This window comes from Athene noctua, chromosome 5 (genome assembly GCF_965140245.1).
Source record: "Athene noctua chromosome 5, bAthNoc1.hap1.1, whole genome shotgun sequence".
Classification (NCBI taxonomy): domain Eukaryota; kingdom Metazoa; phylum Chordata; class Aves; order Strigiformes; family Strigidae; genus Athene; species Athene noctua.
The window spans coordinates 4,564,102-4,582,788 of NC_134041.1; the positions used below are offsets into that span (position 1 = coordinate 4,564,102).

The 18,687-nt window shown below is 39.1% G+C and overlaps 1 protein-coding gene across 5 annotated transcripts in view; it reads right to left on the minus strand.

Moving 5' to 3' along the window:
* The window catches only part of FGGY (FGGY carbohydrate kinase domain containing), a 144,841-nt gene that overhangs the window by 35,551 nt on the left and 90,603 nt on the right, over nt 1–18,687 (minus strand). For 4 of the 5 annotated variants that reach the window (XM_074906106.1, XM_074906105.1, XM_074906108.1 and 1 more), the window contains 4 exons: nt 10,947–11,054; nt 7,514–7,575; nt 2,285–2,432; nt 519–593 (listed from right to left, as the gene is read on the minus strand). In XM_074906106.1, the coding sequence (XP_074762207.1) occupies nt 519–593; nt 2,285–2,432; nt 7,514–7,575; nt 10,947–11,054 (393 nt within the window). The remainder of the gene's footprint in view (nt 1–518; nt 594–2,284; nt 2,433–7,513; nt 7,576–10,946; nt 11,055–18,687) is intronic. The other variant, XM_074906107.1, reaches the window with a different exon arrangement.

Consider the following 18,687-nt stretch of genomic DNA (forward strand, 5'->3'; position numbering starts at 1 on the left):
CTGAGGGAGGAATGAGGTCTGGTCGGCAGTGTTATGAACTGACCCTCTCCAACTCGCTGTGGTACAGGGTTCTGACTCATCTAACAGGCAAGCAGGGGAAATCCACGGATTTAGGAACAATCTGAAGCTGAGGCATTTTAGGGGAGCACAAGTTCCTCCATACAATTGCCAAAGCTGGCTTTTTCCCCACTCTCAGCTTTCTCTAGACAGCCCGTGATGTTAACACTGTCCCATAGAGTATCAGCCTCTTTCCTCTCATCTGCACTAGAGGCAAAAGCTCCATTTACAGAACTGCCATAAGGAGAAAACTTTTTAGGGGAACATTCTCTCCACAGTCTGCAGACTATCCTACAGTAGGGACTAGTCACCAATGTGGGTAAACAATATCTTGCCCCTTTAAGAAGTCCATTAAGTGAATTCATCTATTATTAGAAATCTGTTTAGCAGAAGGGAATGATCAGTCTGCCACAGAACATGAGACAATTCATTTATTCTTTTATGCACTTAGAATGGCTTACAGCAATGGCTTGAATCGTCGCCAAGTAGATAAGGGCAAGTTCATCCAGACCCCGAGACAATGTTAGTCCAACAACCTGTGCAAAGATCAAAAAGAGAATGTACAAATCCAGCCAAAGTAAAACTCTTATTTTCTATGGTTTCTTGTTGTAACAAGTTTTAAGTGCTAATTCTAAGCCTTACTTTTGTGAGCTGTACACATAATGTTATGTTAAACATGTTATTCCTGATCTGGGGAAGAACTACATAAATTGTTCTTGCCCTTGCAAAGAAATAAAGAACAAACAGCATATTGTATGGGATTAGAGATAGATTAACTCTGACAGTTTTATATTATGACTCAGATACTGCTCGTGAATGTATTTAATGTAATAATATGAAAATGATATTACATAAAAATAACTTTTTAAAAGCATTCCTCCCCCTCCCTTCTAAGCACCCTAACACTGAAACACAATCAATAATTAAAGACTATATCTTAACCTCCTTTACTCTGTCATAAATCAATACTGCACTGTAGTTACTCTAGAATAATGTCAGCACAGGCAAGACCTGAATGCAGTCATAATTGTGGCAGAAAAAATATGTTGCTATTATCAGTATTTGCATACAGCCATCACATAAAGAAAATTTTGATTTTGCTGCAGCTTGTAATTCTTTCAAAAAATAATGCAGGTATTATTATGACCAAAAAAATATATGTCTTTTTTTTTTTAGTGTCTCCCTCGTTTGTAGTTTAAAATGTGTTGGAGTACTTACACCTACTCTCTCCTATCTCAGCCTTCAATACAGCAGATTTTGGTGCTGGTGAGTAGCTTGAGATGCTCACTGCAAGGACAATATGCCATTTTGATGTACATTTTTATATTAACCACCAGGTATTTTGATATCATCAGATTATACCCTCATGACATCCTTGTGTTAAAGTTCTGCACAATAACATCCTGGCTTGCGACCTACCTAGCCAATCTACCACATGAAGTTCATTGAAAAGAAACAGCCAGACATTTAGAGCTGGGTGAAAATCTCCCCAGCGGAGGTTCTTTGGTGAGTTTTCAAATGCTGCTCTTTCTGGTTCTGGACTGCAATGCTCTGAAAATTTCTTTGTACACAGCGCAATATTTCATTCCCTTTAAGTTCCCCAAAGTAGCCATTTTAAAACCACAAGCCAGAATCAGATCAGGTTTACCTTTGAACAAAGATGTATGAAGTACCATGGTTGCACATTTCCAATCATGAGGGCATCTATGCCCATTTTTAACAAAAAGCAGAGGAGCTTTTCAGTTTCTGTTGAAATTTACTACCCGACAACTCTAATACAGCACATTTATTGATCATTTGTCTGTTTAAATGAAGCAATCTCTCCTCAGAATATTTCATTCCTTTCCCAGATAGGCATACTCAAATTTGCGTTGAAATTCTTTGCAGCAGATAGGCAAAATTTGGTAGGCAGGTGAGTTAACAACAGCAAGCACTGCTAATCACGAAATGTGACTCCTAGGTAAGATACTGGGAGACACACAACACTCCTCGTATTTTTACAAAATAAATGTGGCTGTAGTGATATCTGAACTATTATGATATCTAGTTTTCTACCGAAACATTAGCACACTTTGAAATGCAGCAAGAAACCCAAATCCTATGGGATAGTTTAAATAGCTAAGGAGGAGTACGCTCAAAATTCAAAAAAGATTTTCCAAGATTTTTTTTTTTTTTTTTTTTTTTTTACCCTGTATTGACCTTTTTGCAAAGACAGGCTGTTTCTTACCATGCCCTTTAGTGTCAGATCTGTTAAGGGAGATCTGTTACCATGGAAATCTGGCCAAACATGTAAATCAACAGTGAGGAAACCCACAGGCAAAGATTTCTTAATCAGATCCAGGTGACTGTTCAAGTATGTATATATACTGTGAGCACTAGAAGAAAAACAAGTTGGAAAAAGAGGGGGGGGAGGTTATTCATCAAACATAAAACAGTTGTACTACCATCTAATGCAGAAAACCCATCAAAGAACGGCAAATCCCAAATCTAAAACAAAGGGGGAGAAAGGCAAAACTGAGTGCTTGCCAAGCCCGTGGCACTGCAGAGTGGGGGCAGAGGGGATGTCTGTCCATCCAACAGGCCAGCTGAATTCCTCAGTTTCACAGGACGAGGGGCCATAACAGCACCTTGTGATCCTGAGTCTGGACATTGACTCCTCCGGGTCCCTAGATGAGCCAGAACTGTTTGATATTTTGGGGGCTGGTGATGCTGACAGAAAGGTGCTGACACTGTGAAAGAGAAAGCTGGAGAAAGGAAAGCTAAGAGAGAGGAATAAGGAAGATTCCAAACAGAAATGAAAATCAAATTCCTTTATGAATGTTTAGAGATTTGTTTGATTAATCAATAGCACTGGACTTAGAGCTTTCCTTTTTTAAACCATAATTATTTCAGTATGTGTTATGATTAAAATGCAGCACTAAGGGTGGAGGAGAGAAAGCAAGTGGCTGCTATTTTAGGGAGGAGCCGAACATGGGCCTAAATATGATTGTATCTAAGATCAGATACTACACCCAACTCCACAACATCCCACAGACTTTTTCCTGGACCAAGAGTAATCTTAGGACTGATGGTGAATTCTTCAGTGCTTTGGCTTGCAATGACTCTAGTGACATTCCATTTAAAAAATGTTGCAATTATGCTCAGAATATTTTTTCCAACACTCATACTATCATAAACAGATTCATATATATTTTTCAGCTCCTCAGAAATTTCCAAGTGGGACATTTAATTCTAGACATGTGGGTCAATAATAGCATCTAACCCTAATTACAATTGATTAGTCATTGTCTCATCCACTGTAGACCCAAACAGTGATATTCATTTAGCCTCTACATGTATATTCAATCACACACTAATGAGATCCCTAAGGGAATTTGGCATATGCTTTACTAGTTTGACTTCTGACCTGCTAGCAGCTGTATATTTATACTCTGCATTCAACCATTCAGCTGCATGTTTTTCCAATTATACCTTACCATGTGTACGCTATCAGAGGATATCATTCAAAATGAAGTACACTTGGAAGACATTAAAATAACTAATTCACATCATTATTCACGTACTTTAAAATGTACTTTATGTGTCTTCCTGGACCTGAATTATGATAATTTTGAGGTCACAATCATTTTTTCCCCCTTGTTGTAAAAGTGGCCCTGTTTTCTATATCCCTAAAGACTGCACTATGAGAAGTACATGCTAAGGACAAAGTCATTTTATTACCAGTCTAAATCATGGCTTGACTCTTAGGAAGGAAAAGAAAGGAAAGCTTCACTCAACCACAGACCTACCAGACATCCCAGCTTCTATCTGATCTCCATCCTGCTTGATTCGTCTCACAAGGATTAGCCATTCCTGCAGCTCTGACAGAATATAAGGACTGGACAAAGGAGGCTGAAGTTCAGCCAAATATGCTTAAAGCCCACATAACTGTGGAATTACACTTTTTTTTTCACACCTTTTAGGTTTTTTTTTTCCTCCATATAGATATGGGTTCAAGGCAGTATATTTGGACTGAGTGACTGGCAAAATCCTTCCAACACCTGCCAGTTCTAGTTTCTACCATGTTTGTGTTACACATAGTATTACACCGTCAGCTCTCTGGAGTTTTTTCTTTCCAGTCCTGTGAGAAGGTATCAGTAGCAGCTGGATGGGACTTGCAGAGTTGAGCACAAGCTACTGCTATTAAAAAGGAACTATGTTGAAAGTGGAGAATAAGAAATCAGTGCAAGTTTGCCCAGGGTTATGTTCATATTAGGGACATAACTTCAGAAAGCAACAAGAGGTTGGTATTTAATCTGTTCAGAAATCCTAGATATCTTTCAGGAAAAAAAAAATCTAGAAAGTTTAGATTTCTAAATCTAAAAAAAAAAAAAAGTCTCTAAAAGATTGCCAAATGTGATTATTTTATTCTGCTTGGAAGATCCCAGAATTGCTGATAGATAATGTGTGTGTGACTTCACCACTTTTTTTTTTTTTTTTTTTTTTTTTTTTTTTTTTTAAATCAGGAGCCATCTCTTTAGATGAGGAAATAGCATTGAGAAGTGAAGGAAAGGAAATTCTGTCCTAAAACAGGAAGGACCAAAGGGCATATAATATTTGCTGTCAGTTAGGAACTGTGATTCTAGGAAACAGAAGTATTAAACTTCAAAGCATAAATTATCATATTATTTCTTTTTTTTAATTTCCTACTCTAGCCTACCTATACTGGATTTTACCGTATCAGTGATGGCTAGAGGTCAGACCTACACAATATATAGACCGAAGACCAAATGTGCTATCTACAAAGCAATTCCTGCCACTCACTGAACTGCATGAAAAAAAACAAGTTTTGTTGCTCACGGAGTATGCCAATTAGTTAAACCAAATGCTAAATTTACAGCTGTCCAGACAATCCTCATGTAATTCAACCCTCCTCGCTTCCAGTAAAAGGGAAAAGAGAACGTAGGAATAGTACTGGGAGGGTTGCACAAAACTGGTCTTCAGCTCAAGTGGTCAGTAGGGGCTGGTTTCTGGCAAGTCTGTCTAAGCCACTTGTGCCCTAACAAGTTACCACAAATTACTGAAACAGTGATAAACGCAGCTTGCAAACTCCTGCTCCTGGTATAGGGATGGGAACAGAAATCTGCACAGTGAGGCTTCTGAGAGCAGCTGCTCAGCAGGCAGTGCCATTGCTGAACCTGCTGATTAGCAGCGTTAGGAGCCTGGGAGAAAGGAAAGACAGGTTTAGGAAGGTAGAAGTAGGTGACAGGCAGCAGCAAGTAAGAGGCACGGATTTGTGACCTCAGATGTTGTTTTCAATCATTCAGACACGCATGCGCTTTTTGGCACTGCAGAACCAGTTTAATTCTTCACAGTGTTGCACCTCGCATGGGAAGCAAAGGCAATATGCAACTGCACACCTAAGGATGGAATTCTCGTTTTGTTTTCTTTTGACGACCATTCGCAATGGCTGAACAGATAGAAATTCCTACACTGACACAGAGAATATACTGAACATTATAAACCAGATTCTCTGACATATTCTGCTGAGATTTCCAGGCAAATACTTTGTCATCATCACCACCAACAATCCCCCAAGACAAGACGCTATGTTCTTACTAAGTATATGACTTAAAATAAGTAAACATATAATCCAAAGTTTGGGCCAACACTGTTCACTAAAAAAATGCCTCACTCCTGTATAGCTACTGCTACTAGCCCCTATGAATAAGGCTGAAACTTGTGTTCCACATGTAGAAAGAAATGAAGAAATAAGGAGAAAAATTCAGTTTGAAATGCAAAATTTCTGATTTTTGTTTGTTCAGATTAAATTATTTAAATTTAACAGATATTTGAGAAGGACAGGGAGAAAGAGGATAGAGGGAATTAATAAGAGACTTGTTTACTAAATTTATAGCTATCCAAACATTTAATTAGGAGAGTAGTATCTGGAAAGCATTATAAAAATACCATTGAGCAAATTAACTTTACAAAATACCATCCTTTTTATAAAATAACTTAACCCTTTTTTATCAATGCTATCCTCCACAGTTTTACTAACTGCAGGAGACTCAGATCCAAAGTTGGGACACCCTACATTTGGATAACATGGAGTTCTATTCCCGATACTCTGTCTTTAGTGTCCTGTTCATATCACAATCCAAGCTTTTAGCACCATGAAATTAGTTGTGGTCAGTCAGTTCAGTATCAGACCTCGTAGAGACAAGCAGGCTACTCTATACTCATTTTTCCAACACACAAAAACCGGTTTATCCTGGCATTATAGACTAAACTAATTGTTTTATACTTGCACTTCATATTGAGGTACTGGGAAAATGACCTGGAAGCCAAAATTTTGAGAAAACCCCCGGATCAATCCTTATTTCAAACATACACAGATGCATTTATTTCCTGATTTCCTTTTATAAAGAACAACAAAGAGAATTCTAGGAAGCATGAATCTATTTCATACTGAATGGAGTCCAATACTTTTCTGGGAATCGTGGTCAAGTTCTTACAAACAAGTAAGGCATTGAGCACTACAAAGCATGGCAGGGTCATCCAGAGAAACCAGGTAGCCTTATCCCCCCCAGGGAGGACTGAAAATAACTATATAACTGCATGTGCTTAATACATCTATCAGGACAAAACCTCGCCTTTTAGACCAGAGTGATAAACTGAAGATAAAATGCCAAGTTTCCTGGTTTCTTTTCTTTAATCTAAAGAGGAAAAAGAAATTTAAAAAGAGAATCAAATTTTCATCCAGTGTGCCTAATTGTTCAAGCTAAGATCTCTCTGGGAGTGACATGAACATTTTAAAAGGAATCTAAGCCAGAATAGCTTGAGAAAGTCCAGATCTGGCAGAAGTGTCTGGACTGTCTTCATCCACTTCTAAAGCAGACCAAACTAAAATTCCACATCGCACACGGCCTCCTGCTCAAGGAATCTTGGAGTTACATCCAATTCACTCCTACATCTTGAGTTTTGTCTGAAAATTCATCCTGGGTTTCTCTGCTCTATTTGTGCTGCCATGCAGAAGGTTTTTATACAGTGGCTATACCTTCCTTTAGATGTCTGTTCCAATAATATTGAATAATATATTCCTAATTAAGCTATATCTCATCCTTGGAGCTTAATAGTGTCATCTACAAATTAAGACACATCATTAGCCCAAGGCATAAAGGTCTGCTGAACAGGGCTGACGCTACAGTATCAAGAAATACACTGGGCAGGATATAAAAGAACTTGAAAAGCAGAAAGTTAATATCACCACTTGGATACGCTGACGGTATGTGAGGGGAGTTTAAAGCTTTCATCTTTGATCAATCTCCTGGCAAGCCTTTGTAAATACTTCCAACCCACTATCAGACTGTTAATTCCCCTGTTTCAGAATGAGGATACAGCAGCGCACTGCTGGGAATACAGCGTATCATCAATTTGTAAGGCAGGTATGCGATAAAGGAATAAGAACAGTGACCTGGCTGCAGCTTTTGACTGTAATTCTGGGAAGGCGACATGGTCTCGGATCACATGATCTATCTGAAAAAGAGGAAAGTAACATTTTTGGGACTATTACATCTTAAAAAATCAGTCCTGGAAAAGGGTAATGCAGTGTCATAACTTTCAAAAGACAAGAGAGCTTCTAAATTACTCATGAGGTGTTAAGTCCTAGGGCTAGTGAAGCCAATGGCAAAACTCCCACTGACATTACTGGATTCAGGATTTGGCTTAAAAACAGTAACAGAAAACAACCACCATTGCACCAAAAATAGGCAAAATACTAAGCATGCAACCCTCAGTCAGAAGAGCAAGCTGAAAGGATGACTTTTTTCCTGTCCAGCACTACCTGAGAGCATGTCCTCTAGTCTCTCCCACTCTCTTGCATGCATACCCTCACCGGAATTCTACCAGGAACATCTTCTTGGCCCAAACCCTTCTACACCACACTGTTACAATAAAACACCAGGTGTGTTGTCATCCTGATAGATGCTCCATATGTTCATTGCAGGAAACAAAATGTATAACCTGAAAAGCAATTATTGCTATAAAAAGAGATCAATATAGGCTCTGTCTTATACTAAATTTATAAATCAGCTTGTCCTTTCACTCCAGACCGGTTACCATTATTCACAAAACAAAGGATCAGATAGAGTAACGTGGGCTTTTAAAGCAATAATTCATCAGGTTTTGTGATCTCTTGATAATATCCCATCAAAGGTGACGGTAAAAGCTAAGGAGGCAAAACTAGAACTACTCAAGGGCACTGAATATATTTGGTAATACCTATTGGCAGCAAACCACACTGGGTGTTTATTTTTTAACAGAATGAGTCTAGTCCTTAACCAGTGTAGCAAAACATATAACAAAGCATCCACCTCTGATCATAGCAATAAAAATAATGCATGCCTGTTCTTTCTGAGATTTGCATCAAAGACAAAAGCTCAAACGTGCATGCATTAGAAACCAAGCTCAGGCCTGAATTTTGCAATCTTGCGTAATCTCTTTAGAACATAGGAGCAGCTCATAAATTCAGAAGGAAATCTATAAATAAGTATCACATATGCATGTGTTAAGAAAACACTTTACACAAAAATGTTACAGAAATTATAAAGTTAGATATTTAAATGCCCTTAATTCAAGACATGGCCACATGAGAGTTGCAACTAGAAACCCTGTTCTGCTATTTTTTATTTTACAGTTTGTAATGATGTCATGCCATCCTTTGTCTCTGTTGTGCAATATCTTTCTTCCTATAAATTTTGAAAATCCAGTGTAAAAGCCCATCTAATACAGAAACAAACAAGCTTTTTCAAAACAAGCAGAGTTCTTAATTGGACCCTGTCTGAACCAGTTTTCAAAATCCAACAGACTTTTTTCGCAGCTGTATCAATAAATAATTAATTAGAGATTTTTAAAGGGAAGTGTATCAGTTTCACTTTCAAGAAGTTCAACAGACTGTTCAAATTTCATGAAAAGAATTCACCTTTGGGCATAGATCAAGCAATGAAAAGAATCCCAAAACATGTCAATTTTTTTTTAATTTTAGAAAGCTTGAAGTATGAGAAAGCAGGATCTTAAAAAGACTACAGATTTAGAATTACAAAGATAACGAATGCAACCTATCCTCCGAACAGTGCACATACACTGTTTCTTCCTATGGCTCCCTGTGTGTTTTCTGTACATACAACCTCAAGAAAACCACATGAGATATTCTAAGAATGTTTTAATAAGACAGCTTCCCTAATATACCTACAAGTACTTAGAGCTGACTTTTGCTATGGGCCCTAACAAGACCATACATTTTTTCCAGCAATTTCTTTAATGACTCAGGAATGTCTTGTTCTCTGCTACTAGAATGGAAAGGGGTTTTAAAATCACCTTTCTGAAATGCCCTAACTCTCATGGTACATTTTAAATGTGGAACCACCCTGAGCCAGCCAAGAAAATACACTGACTTGCCGTAACCTCTCTAGAGACTTGCCGTAACCTTTCTAGAGCTTAGTTAAGTGTCTTTACATGCTTTGGATTAAGCACATAGAGACTTCTCTCAAAAGAATTCTTACAAAGAAACACACAAAATTTGCCATTTTCTTTTTAAAATGGTGGGGTTACAAGCAGTTAATTTAATTTTACTTCTGGTTGTAGCAGCTACGTATAAAATGGGACTGTTTGGTTCTAACCCCATCTTGACCTGCAAAATTTAAAGCACACACATCCCACCTGCTGCGAGAGCGCTCTAGGGATGGGTTGGGAATGGGATGGGAAGCAGAGGTGGCAGGAGAGGAAGAGGGATGACTCTTCCATGAATCCGTGACACTATACAGAGAGGAATGTCAGATTCACGTGGCCAAGGAGAGAGCACAGGAGGAAACACCAATTCATGGCTCAGCACTTAGGGTGTGTCTGGGCTTCCTGATCCAGGATTATTTGTTTCTCATTCAGTGACTGTTCCATATGGAATGTATAAATGCAGTGATGCCCCAATCTACTACTTCCTGGACAGGTACTCTGATCACCAGGCTTTAAAAAAGATGGGTGGTGCTAGGTCTGAGTAAGAGCACAATTACACCTGCAATTTGTGAAAGACTGAACCCACCTGTATGTTTGGTGAGCTTACAGAGGATTCCACAGGACTGGGCCCGCCTCCTGTAGTTTCTCCAGAGGAGCTTGGCACCTCACCCCAAAGGGCACTCAGTATTTCTACAGACTGACCAGGGAGACACCCAGGGAGCTTTAGAAGCTTCCAGGGTTAAGCAGCCACTAAGGTCTTGCTGACACTTTTGGACTCTAAGCCTCAATACTGTTTTATATATCTAGTCTTTTTTTAAATTGGACATCAGTGTTTAGAGTTCTGACTGCTTCCCTTCAAATAAGGAAATTATTTTTAGAGAATCCAGTCTGGTTTTTATTTTTATTGATAAATTAAATTAACCTAATATAGTTAGACTTTCTGCACTCACGGAAAGAATTGAGGTGACAATATACACAGTATCTATCTAGACAGGATAACATGCTAATATATTAATATTCTGTCCATACAGTATATCTTTCATTTATGCCCATCAATGAGCACAACTGTTCTATATCCAAGTCTATCTTGGCCTCCCGATAAAGAATGAATGCCTATTTGCCTGTAAAATAATAACAATAATTATCACCATCATTATAAAAGGAAGACATGCCCTTAGTGCTCTGCCCCATATATAATCCCCCATCCCATATATAATCCCCCATCCCTTACTATTGTAAGTGACATCAACTAATAGTTTATAGCAGTGTGGTATCTCCCATGATCTTACAGAGGTGTTTCAGACAGAGCTCTGCCTGAATCGACAGTGAAGGTATCCTGAGTGACAGCAGTTATGGCAGACCTCCCATCTTGGAGTCTGTTTGTCTCTCCAAACACTTACCAGTTTTCCTGTAGCACTTTGACCTCCCTCATTCAACCACAATCCAGGTACCATTGCAGAGAAATAAGGTCCCCAAACACCAGGCACAAAAATGGGTGTTTCACTGATCTGGAAAGGCAAGAGACAGCTCTAATGAATCAAACTACTTGCCAACGTAGCTATTTCACAATTAATGTTTATCAGGTATTGGAGTCCAACAGTGAAAACGATTCCTGCTCCTCCATTGGAATCACCAACATGAGTGGAGATAGATAGGTACAGATTTACTCTAAGGAGAATGTGGAGAAATGTGTCCCCCATTTGCATCATTTTTAGGTGACATGCCACAGCTGCAGCTACTGATTGCACAACTGCTCCACTCACTCCCATTTATAGAGCAGCTCTGTCTAGCTACGCAGAAAGTGAGAAATTTCAGGAACAGAAGCAAGGAGATAGAAACTGCCTTGTTGCTCCAGAAAAACACTGTACTGAGAATGGACAGTCGGATACAACACTCTGCTTGCCTGTCAACAGAAAAAGCTAATGTAATCAGCAACCAGCGTTTACAGAGCACTCATCCTGTGTGTTTTCAGAGTTAAGAATCGAGAGGGAATCCTGCTGACAGTGAGATCCCCTGAGATTTGATGTCAGCTCCCGAGGCTTGCAGTGGATCCCCCAAGCTCCAGTGTTCTCTCAGCACTGCCAGGAATTAGGTGCCTTGGGTGGGAGCTGCAAGCCTGGGCTGGGAGAAAGGGGATTTGCTTGTATTAGCAAACAGGAAATATTTGGCCGGGTAAACATTGTATTCTGCCCCTTACTTAGGCTTAGCTTTACAGAAACCACTCCTTCCTTCGCACCTGTGAAGCCTTTCATGATGGCAGATATGTAAGCATTATCTCCCAGAAACTGAACAGGAGTGTATTCTACCACTTGCACACAAACATACCACCCACATACACAGTGACATCCTGCTCCTGTGCAATATTACAGTGGTTAGACCACTCAGGATGTGGGAGACACTGCTTCACTTCCTTTCGCTGCTTCAGAAGATGCAAATTAGTAGTTTATAAGGGTGGAGGGCATTTTCCTTCCTCTTATAAAACTGTTCCACTTTCAATAGACTAGATCGACTTTCTAGAGTTTCCTTCTGGCTCAGAGAGCAAGCCCAAGGAGGTACAGCACCTAGTCTAGCGAGCAAGGCACAGCATATGACAGGGAGTGGGGCAGGTGAACGTGAGTCCTGGTACTTGCTACTAAGACTCGTTATGTATTCTGCACTGGTTGAACACCTATAATTCTTGCAGTGGGGGCTGGAGAACACAGGTCATCCATCCCCTGGCAGGCTACCTGCTTCTCTTGGAAGCATGATTCATGTTTTCTCTTCCAGGAGCAGCGGAGGTATATACATTGAGGTATATGCAGCCACGATTCCACTGGGAAAAGAGAACATCAGTGCAGCCCTACACCATCACATAATGCATGTATGCACTTCCCACTAGTTGTTGTTAATGGGATGGCTAAATCTGCAACTGTTGTTCTCTAGAAGATGGGAAGCACTCCAAGAGGGGGAAACAAGAGAATTCTCTAACAAAATAAGCCTGTATGTCTGCAATGCTGGAACAACAAAAAAGAGAGGTCTTACTTAGTCAATGGGATGATGGGTTTTGTATTTAGACCTTGTTCTTCATTAGCAAAATTCTATGCCCATTGAAGGATTTGTAAGGTTTGCTATTGATTTCAATAAGGCCCGGTCTTCATGTCAAAATACTTTTGAGGAGGAGTAATTAAAATTTCAGGCCTGTTCCTATTAAACTTGGTACACATTCTCCCTATATTTAAACAGGCCAAACTTTAAAGGCAGTTTTTGCTAGCAACTAGGGAATATGCTCCAAGATGCAGTTTACTGGCATTTGTGCAGCACACATGTTTAGTAAATACACCAGCAGGGAGGTTTCTGCAGAAACAATACTCTGCTCAAGCCATAAACTTTACATTACAGCTGATTCTTGTCATGAAGTTAAGTAGGAAAACAAACCAAGAAAAACTAGTTTTTCAAAATGCATCCCTCCAGTGTCAAGCAATCCTGATTTCTCTTAGGGACGCATCTAAGGAATATGAGAATCTTGCTCAGTTCTCCACTCTCAGTTCTAATGCACTGACTTACTTTAGCTAAAGATGTATGCGTGCACATGTGTCTGTGTGCCTGCGTAAGATTTTGGCTGGCTAAACCCATTAAAAAGCAAGAATAGCTGCACTGAATTTAAAAAGGCATTTATGACTCCAAGTGGATGAAGCTACGTCAAAAACATTGCAAAGACATTTGGTTTTGTTTTGTTTTCTCTTAAAACTACAAATTAATACAGCTTTGAGTTTTCAACACCTCTATGGGGCAAGCCTTCTTTTACAATTTCAGTAACAAAATGAAGGGCAACAGAAAGCAATTCCTAAAATAACCTGCTTTTTAGACCAATTCCACATCACTGACCTTACAGAGAACACAGCAGAAAGTCAAAACTCCCAGCTAGTTTCTGCTCCGAACTAGCGATGGAAGCGTGCTGGAACCCAAAGGTCCCGTCTCACTCCCATCCCACAGCTGTGGACACAACACGTGTCTCTACAGGTGGAAAGGAACGTTTAGGGCAGAAGGCAGCCTGGGTTTTTGAAGTCTCATCTCAAAATATTTTTGACGCAGCAAACTTTGAAGTACTCTGTACCGTGATTTCTGAAGGAAGAATCTAGCTACACCAGAGGCATCAAGCTTAAAATTCAACTTCTGTGTAGTCTGAAGAAACCAAATAGTCTAAGGCTATTAAAGGCACAAAGATGCACAAAATCAGGGGAAGTTCTAAACATCTGTAAGGACAATATTTGAAAATAGTTTAAAGTAGTTTAAACAACAGTTTAAAAGAAAACCCAAACCCCAACCTTTCTTCTATCATTAGTCCACAGTTTACCAAATTATGCTAGAAGTCTGATAACACTAAGAGTTTTAGATTGATTAAAAGACCAAACTCTCCCTGGAGTCAGTACTTCTGGCCTGGTATTCTGGACATCCACAGGAATTTACCAGGACAGGATATTTCCGTGCTGGCTCTTCTCAAAATACACTGAGACTTTCCTATCATCTTACAACTGAAGTACCGTTTGTACACATTCCAGCAAACTTTCAACACATAAAGAGAGCAAACGAGGCAGTTGCGTATCGCCACACTGATGAACACAGCCAGTGTGGTACTAGGTTAGCATTTTGTCTACTGTGGGAACTTTTAACTGGAATAAAGAACATTGGCTATCATGCTGGGCTTTACTGATACTGCACATGGCATCATCAGATTTCCTGTTTCCTCCTTCCACTTAAAGAGCTGAAGTCACATTTTGCAGCCTTTGGGTTTTGATGCATGTGGAAAAGCGAGAACATTGGGAAATAACATACTCCCCAAAAGAGACACGCAGTCTTTGAGAAGCAACAGGGTGAACATTCTTCTGTAGATATATGCATAAGAAATAGCAAATGGTTTCCATTTCTCCTCCTCGAAATATCTGGATGATGCTTAAGTTTTTCAAGCCATGCAGCAGCTGGCATTTGTATTTTCGTAAGAAAAAGTCCAAATTCTGTTTGAGCATACATACCAACCAATCCCACTAAGACACATGACCAGACATAAGCGTAAGGTTGGAGAAATAGTGCAAAGTTTGCTGCCGAACCCAGAAGATAAGCACAATTTGCCAGACTCAGAGCTATTTTTGTTACACTAAATACCACGTCCTTTTCATAGCTTTCTATTGCCTTCAGACATTCTTATGATGATATAGGAGGATCAATGTGGTGTTGTTATTTTTTTTTTCCTTTAATGAGCTTAAGAAAATCCTTAATCTTTTTAATAGAAAAACAACATCTGTTTTACATTTATGGGCAATTGATTTTTATTTTTAAAGCAAATAAGAGATGTCATCCTTTGAAAGTTAAAATATGGATTCAATGGGAGCCTTGGATTTTCTGCCTTTTATTTAACTTAAATTCATCCTGTGACACGCTCCTATTGTGAGCCATATGAACATTTATTTTTTTTTACATATAGTGAAACTGAAACACAGAGAGGATATCCTCTGCTAGACATTACAATGATCTCTGCACAACAATTATTGCAGCAGGAATATGAAGATGGGAAATGAGAGAATCTAAACCTATTCACGCTTTGAGTCATAAGCAGCATCTATAAATATTTCAGTTGCACATATTCACACAGAGACTATTGCCCTCATCTATGGTGATGCTTACTTACAGTAGTAGTATGCTCGGATAAGAAATTCCACCTCACAGCTGTTCCATCTGTGGATGGGGAAGAAACCTTCTGTGCAGGAAAATGCCACCTTTCCATGTCTCCCTAGCACACACATTCCTGCTTGCTCAGCCCATCATTTCAGATGAGATGAGTGTTAAGCAGTTCCAAGATTCCTGCTCATTTGAAGGGGAATAAAAAGAGTTCAACACCTTCTGAAATGAAGAAGAAGGGGGAAAAGTTCTGTCTGGGAGGATTTAACCTGTGTGCTTTATAATAGACCATGCTAATATGTAAGATATGTAAACATTATAGAGCAATCAGAAACAAATGAAATTATGAATTCAGTTTAACAATATTCAGCTGTGGTGCAACTGCCAGAAGGCACTTTTTGTTATGAATAGATCATTTGGATGAGTTACAGACCAGATTTCAACCCTGGCGTGTGCTAGGGAAATCAATGTCAAACTATCCAAGATCAGAAGGTATCAGCAGTACATCTGGCAGCCCACAGAAATGAAAAATGTCTTTAAAATATCTAATGCTATATAGAACTAAGCTAAAGTATAAGAAGACCTGCTTAAATGGCACTAATATGAGATCTGTAGTGCATTTAGTTTAGTTTAGCCCTTGCCACTTGCCTTTCCCTCTAAAACAAAAACAAGCAAAAAAAAATAATCCCCCCCTATTGTAAAAGTCTACGTGGAAAAAAGCACTACTTACCACTTACAGGCTAACTTACAGCTCATGTTAGAGAATCAGAGGAGTCAGTGCCTTTAATCCAAAGCAAGTTCAGCTTTCAGGACTGTCATTTGGTACAAGGAGTGAAACAGAACACAGACCTTCACAGACAAGAATCACCTAGGCATACAGCCATCCCATAAAATGAGCAAAATGCAATGTGAGATTTATTTTACTTAGCTTTGTTTTGCTAGACTAGCCATAATGATCAGGCACATGCTTGTGTTTCCTCCTCAGTTTTATGTAAATGTTACGGCAATCAGAGACAAGATAAAATAAAACACACCACACTGGTGAGAGCAGTTTTATGGAAGCATGAATTTCAGCAGAATTTTCTTCCTTAGTTGACACCATCTGTTGCTGGTGTAGGCTTACACAAATTCCTTACAATAACACTATCAGAGAATTTGGCTATTACCTGAACAAGTAAATCTTTATATTAACAAGGTATATTGTATCTTCTTCCATTTCATTTCTGCTTCCTAATATTGGGCCTCTGCTATCTGGCAGCATTCTAGTATCATTATCAGATTCTCTATTTACTTGCAGTATGCCACAGAGAGAGAAAATAAAATTTCCGTGGAACTATTCTTGACTTACACTCACTTACATGAAAGCAAAATTAAGCCTTCATTCTACTGTCCAACTTTTTTTAGAATAACCATTTGATAATGAGAAGCTAGGTCAGAAAATTTGTTTGAAAATCACCTCACTTATCAGCTTCTATAGCCAGAAATTCAGAATAACAGCTGCTTTTGTTAGGCTAACACAGGTATGAAAAAAGATCTAAGATATTAATGGAGAGTAGGGAAAGAAACAAGGAAAAGCACCATATCAGTCACCAACTAATAAATGCTCTTTACAGTTCTGGACTTTGATCACTGACAAGTCAAATACTTTCATTAACTTCTCTGCTGACTTTTAACTTTCAAAGTTTCTGACTGACTGTGGATTGAGAATACTGACATTCATTCAATTCAGGGGTTTTACACTGATGCATAAAATCCTGTATTAAGAAAACTGTATCATTTTGCTTCTGCTGACAGATGGGTCTTATATAGCTATTCGACCACAACTCTCTGACAAAGAATGAAAGAGATTCATAAAAAAAAAAAAAGGAGAGAATTCAAAGAGAAACCCAAGAATGTTTCATTTCTAGGTTTCTGGTTCAAACCTAGGTCATAGCAATAGCTACTGAATGTGTGATTTAATAACGGCACTTTCTGGTGGTATATATATTAACTGGGTGGACTTGGGGCATGCAATTGTACTTTCAGTGAATTGATGTCTACTCTAAAATTGCCATTCTGGAAATTATTTCTCAAGCACTAAATGGGTTTAAAACTAAGCTTCCCCGTAACTGTGAAGGCAATTCTCTATGTTAAGCCTATGGTGAGTACAGTCAACTTCTTAAAATATATTTATTATTAGCGGTAATTACATATTAAACACCTAACAGCATTCAAGCTTTAGCCTGATAGAAAATATATTTAAGAAAATAAGGTCTTGGAACACAAGAAATGTACTTTAGAACACAAAGGAAATTAAAATTTATTAATATTCCAATTCCTATAGGTCATATACCACCAGTAATTTATTTGATTATATTTTAAGCTTATGTTCCCTGGTCATCATCAGTTTGCTATGCAGCCGCCCAGCTTGTGGTGGCAAGTCACATAGCTCTCTTCCATGTGACAGGCTGGCATCCCTTGGGCCATCCACAGTGACAGACATGCTCTGCAATTATATTAAGACTAGGCTCCCAAAATTTTTATACAGAGATAGATTTATCCCACTGGAAGCATGGAAGTTACTTGAGCACCACCACCACAGATACAGAACGTGGACTTCAGGAGTCTGCCTGAGCACATCCATCCACAGATGATTTTGGTAATCTGTTTACATGCAGTTGAAGAATTCTGGTTTATGTGATGAAATCACTTTCATAAATGCCTTGCTCAATATGCACTCCGCCATTTGTTGCCAAGGCTGTGTCAAGGGTTTACCAAACTCAGAGACCTGAAAAGTTACTAAACCTTAGGGACTCCCACTGAGTTTATAAGAATGGCAACAGAATGAATCAAAGAAAAACAAAACTGTCCAGCCATGTCTATCAAGGTGGTGCAACATAACAAAAAAAAAATATTCAAAGACATCAGGCAATATTTTTGCAGTGTAAGATACTGCAAGATAAGATTTCTGACTGTGGAGCCAGGCAAGGTTAAAAGAGACAGACAGAAAGGTAGATACCATCCAAACCAGAAAAAAATCATGCGAGAGAATCAAAGGGTTCTGGGCACTGCCCAGAGCATAAACTTATGGCAAGAGAGTGGCCTGTGGTAGGACATTTGAAACAGAAACCTGTATTCAGTATTTTTTTTTCCCCCAAGTAGGTTTCTTTTGTGTTGGCTTTAGTAAAGACATGTTTTTATGTCACCCGTGTCCCCTCGCTGCCTTTAGTCTCATGGGAGGTAAGCGTTACAGGCGACTGCTCGCAGGACTGGAGCTCTGGCAGAGGCATAGGTGCCTATTCAGTTCTCAGGGCCTGAGACAATTGGCCTGAGGGGTCTCAGAAGAGACTTTACACCCAGAAAGTGTAACTGAGAGGCTGAGAGAGAGGACAGTGATATTTCTTCTCTACACACCACGCTAACATTAAGAGCACGCATCCAGCCCATTTCAGTCCAGCAGCTCAGCAAGGTTCCGAGTGCAGCAGACCCATGAAGGGGATGTATGACAAT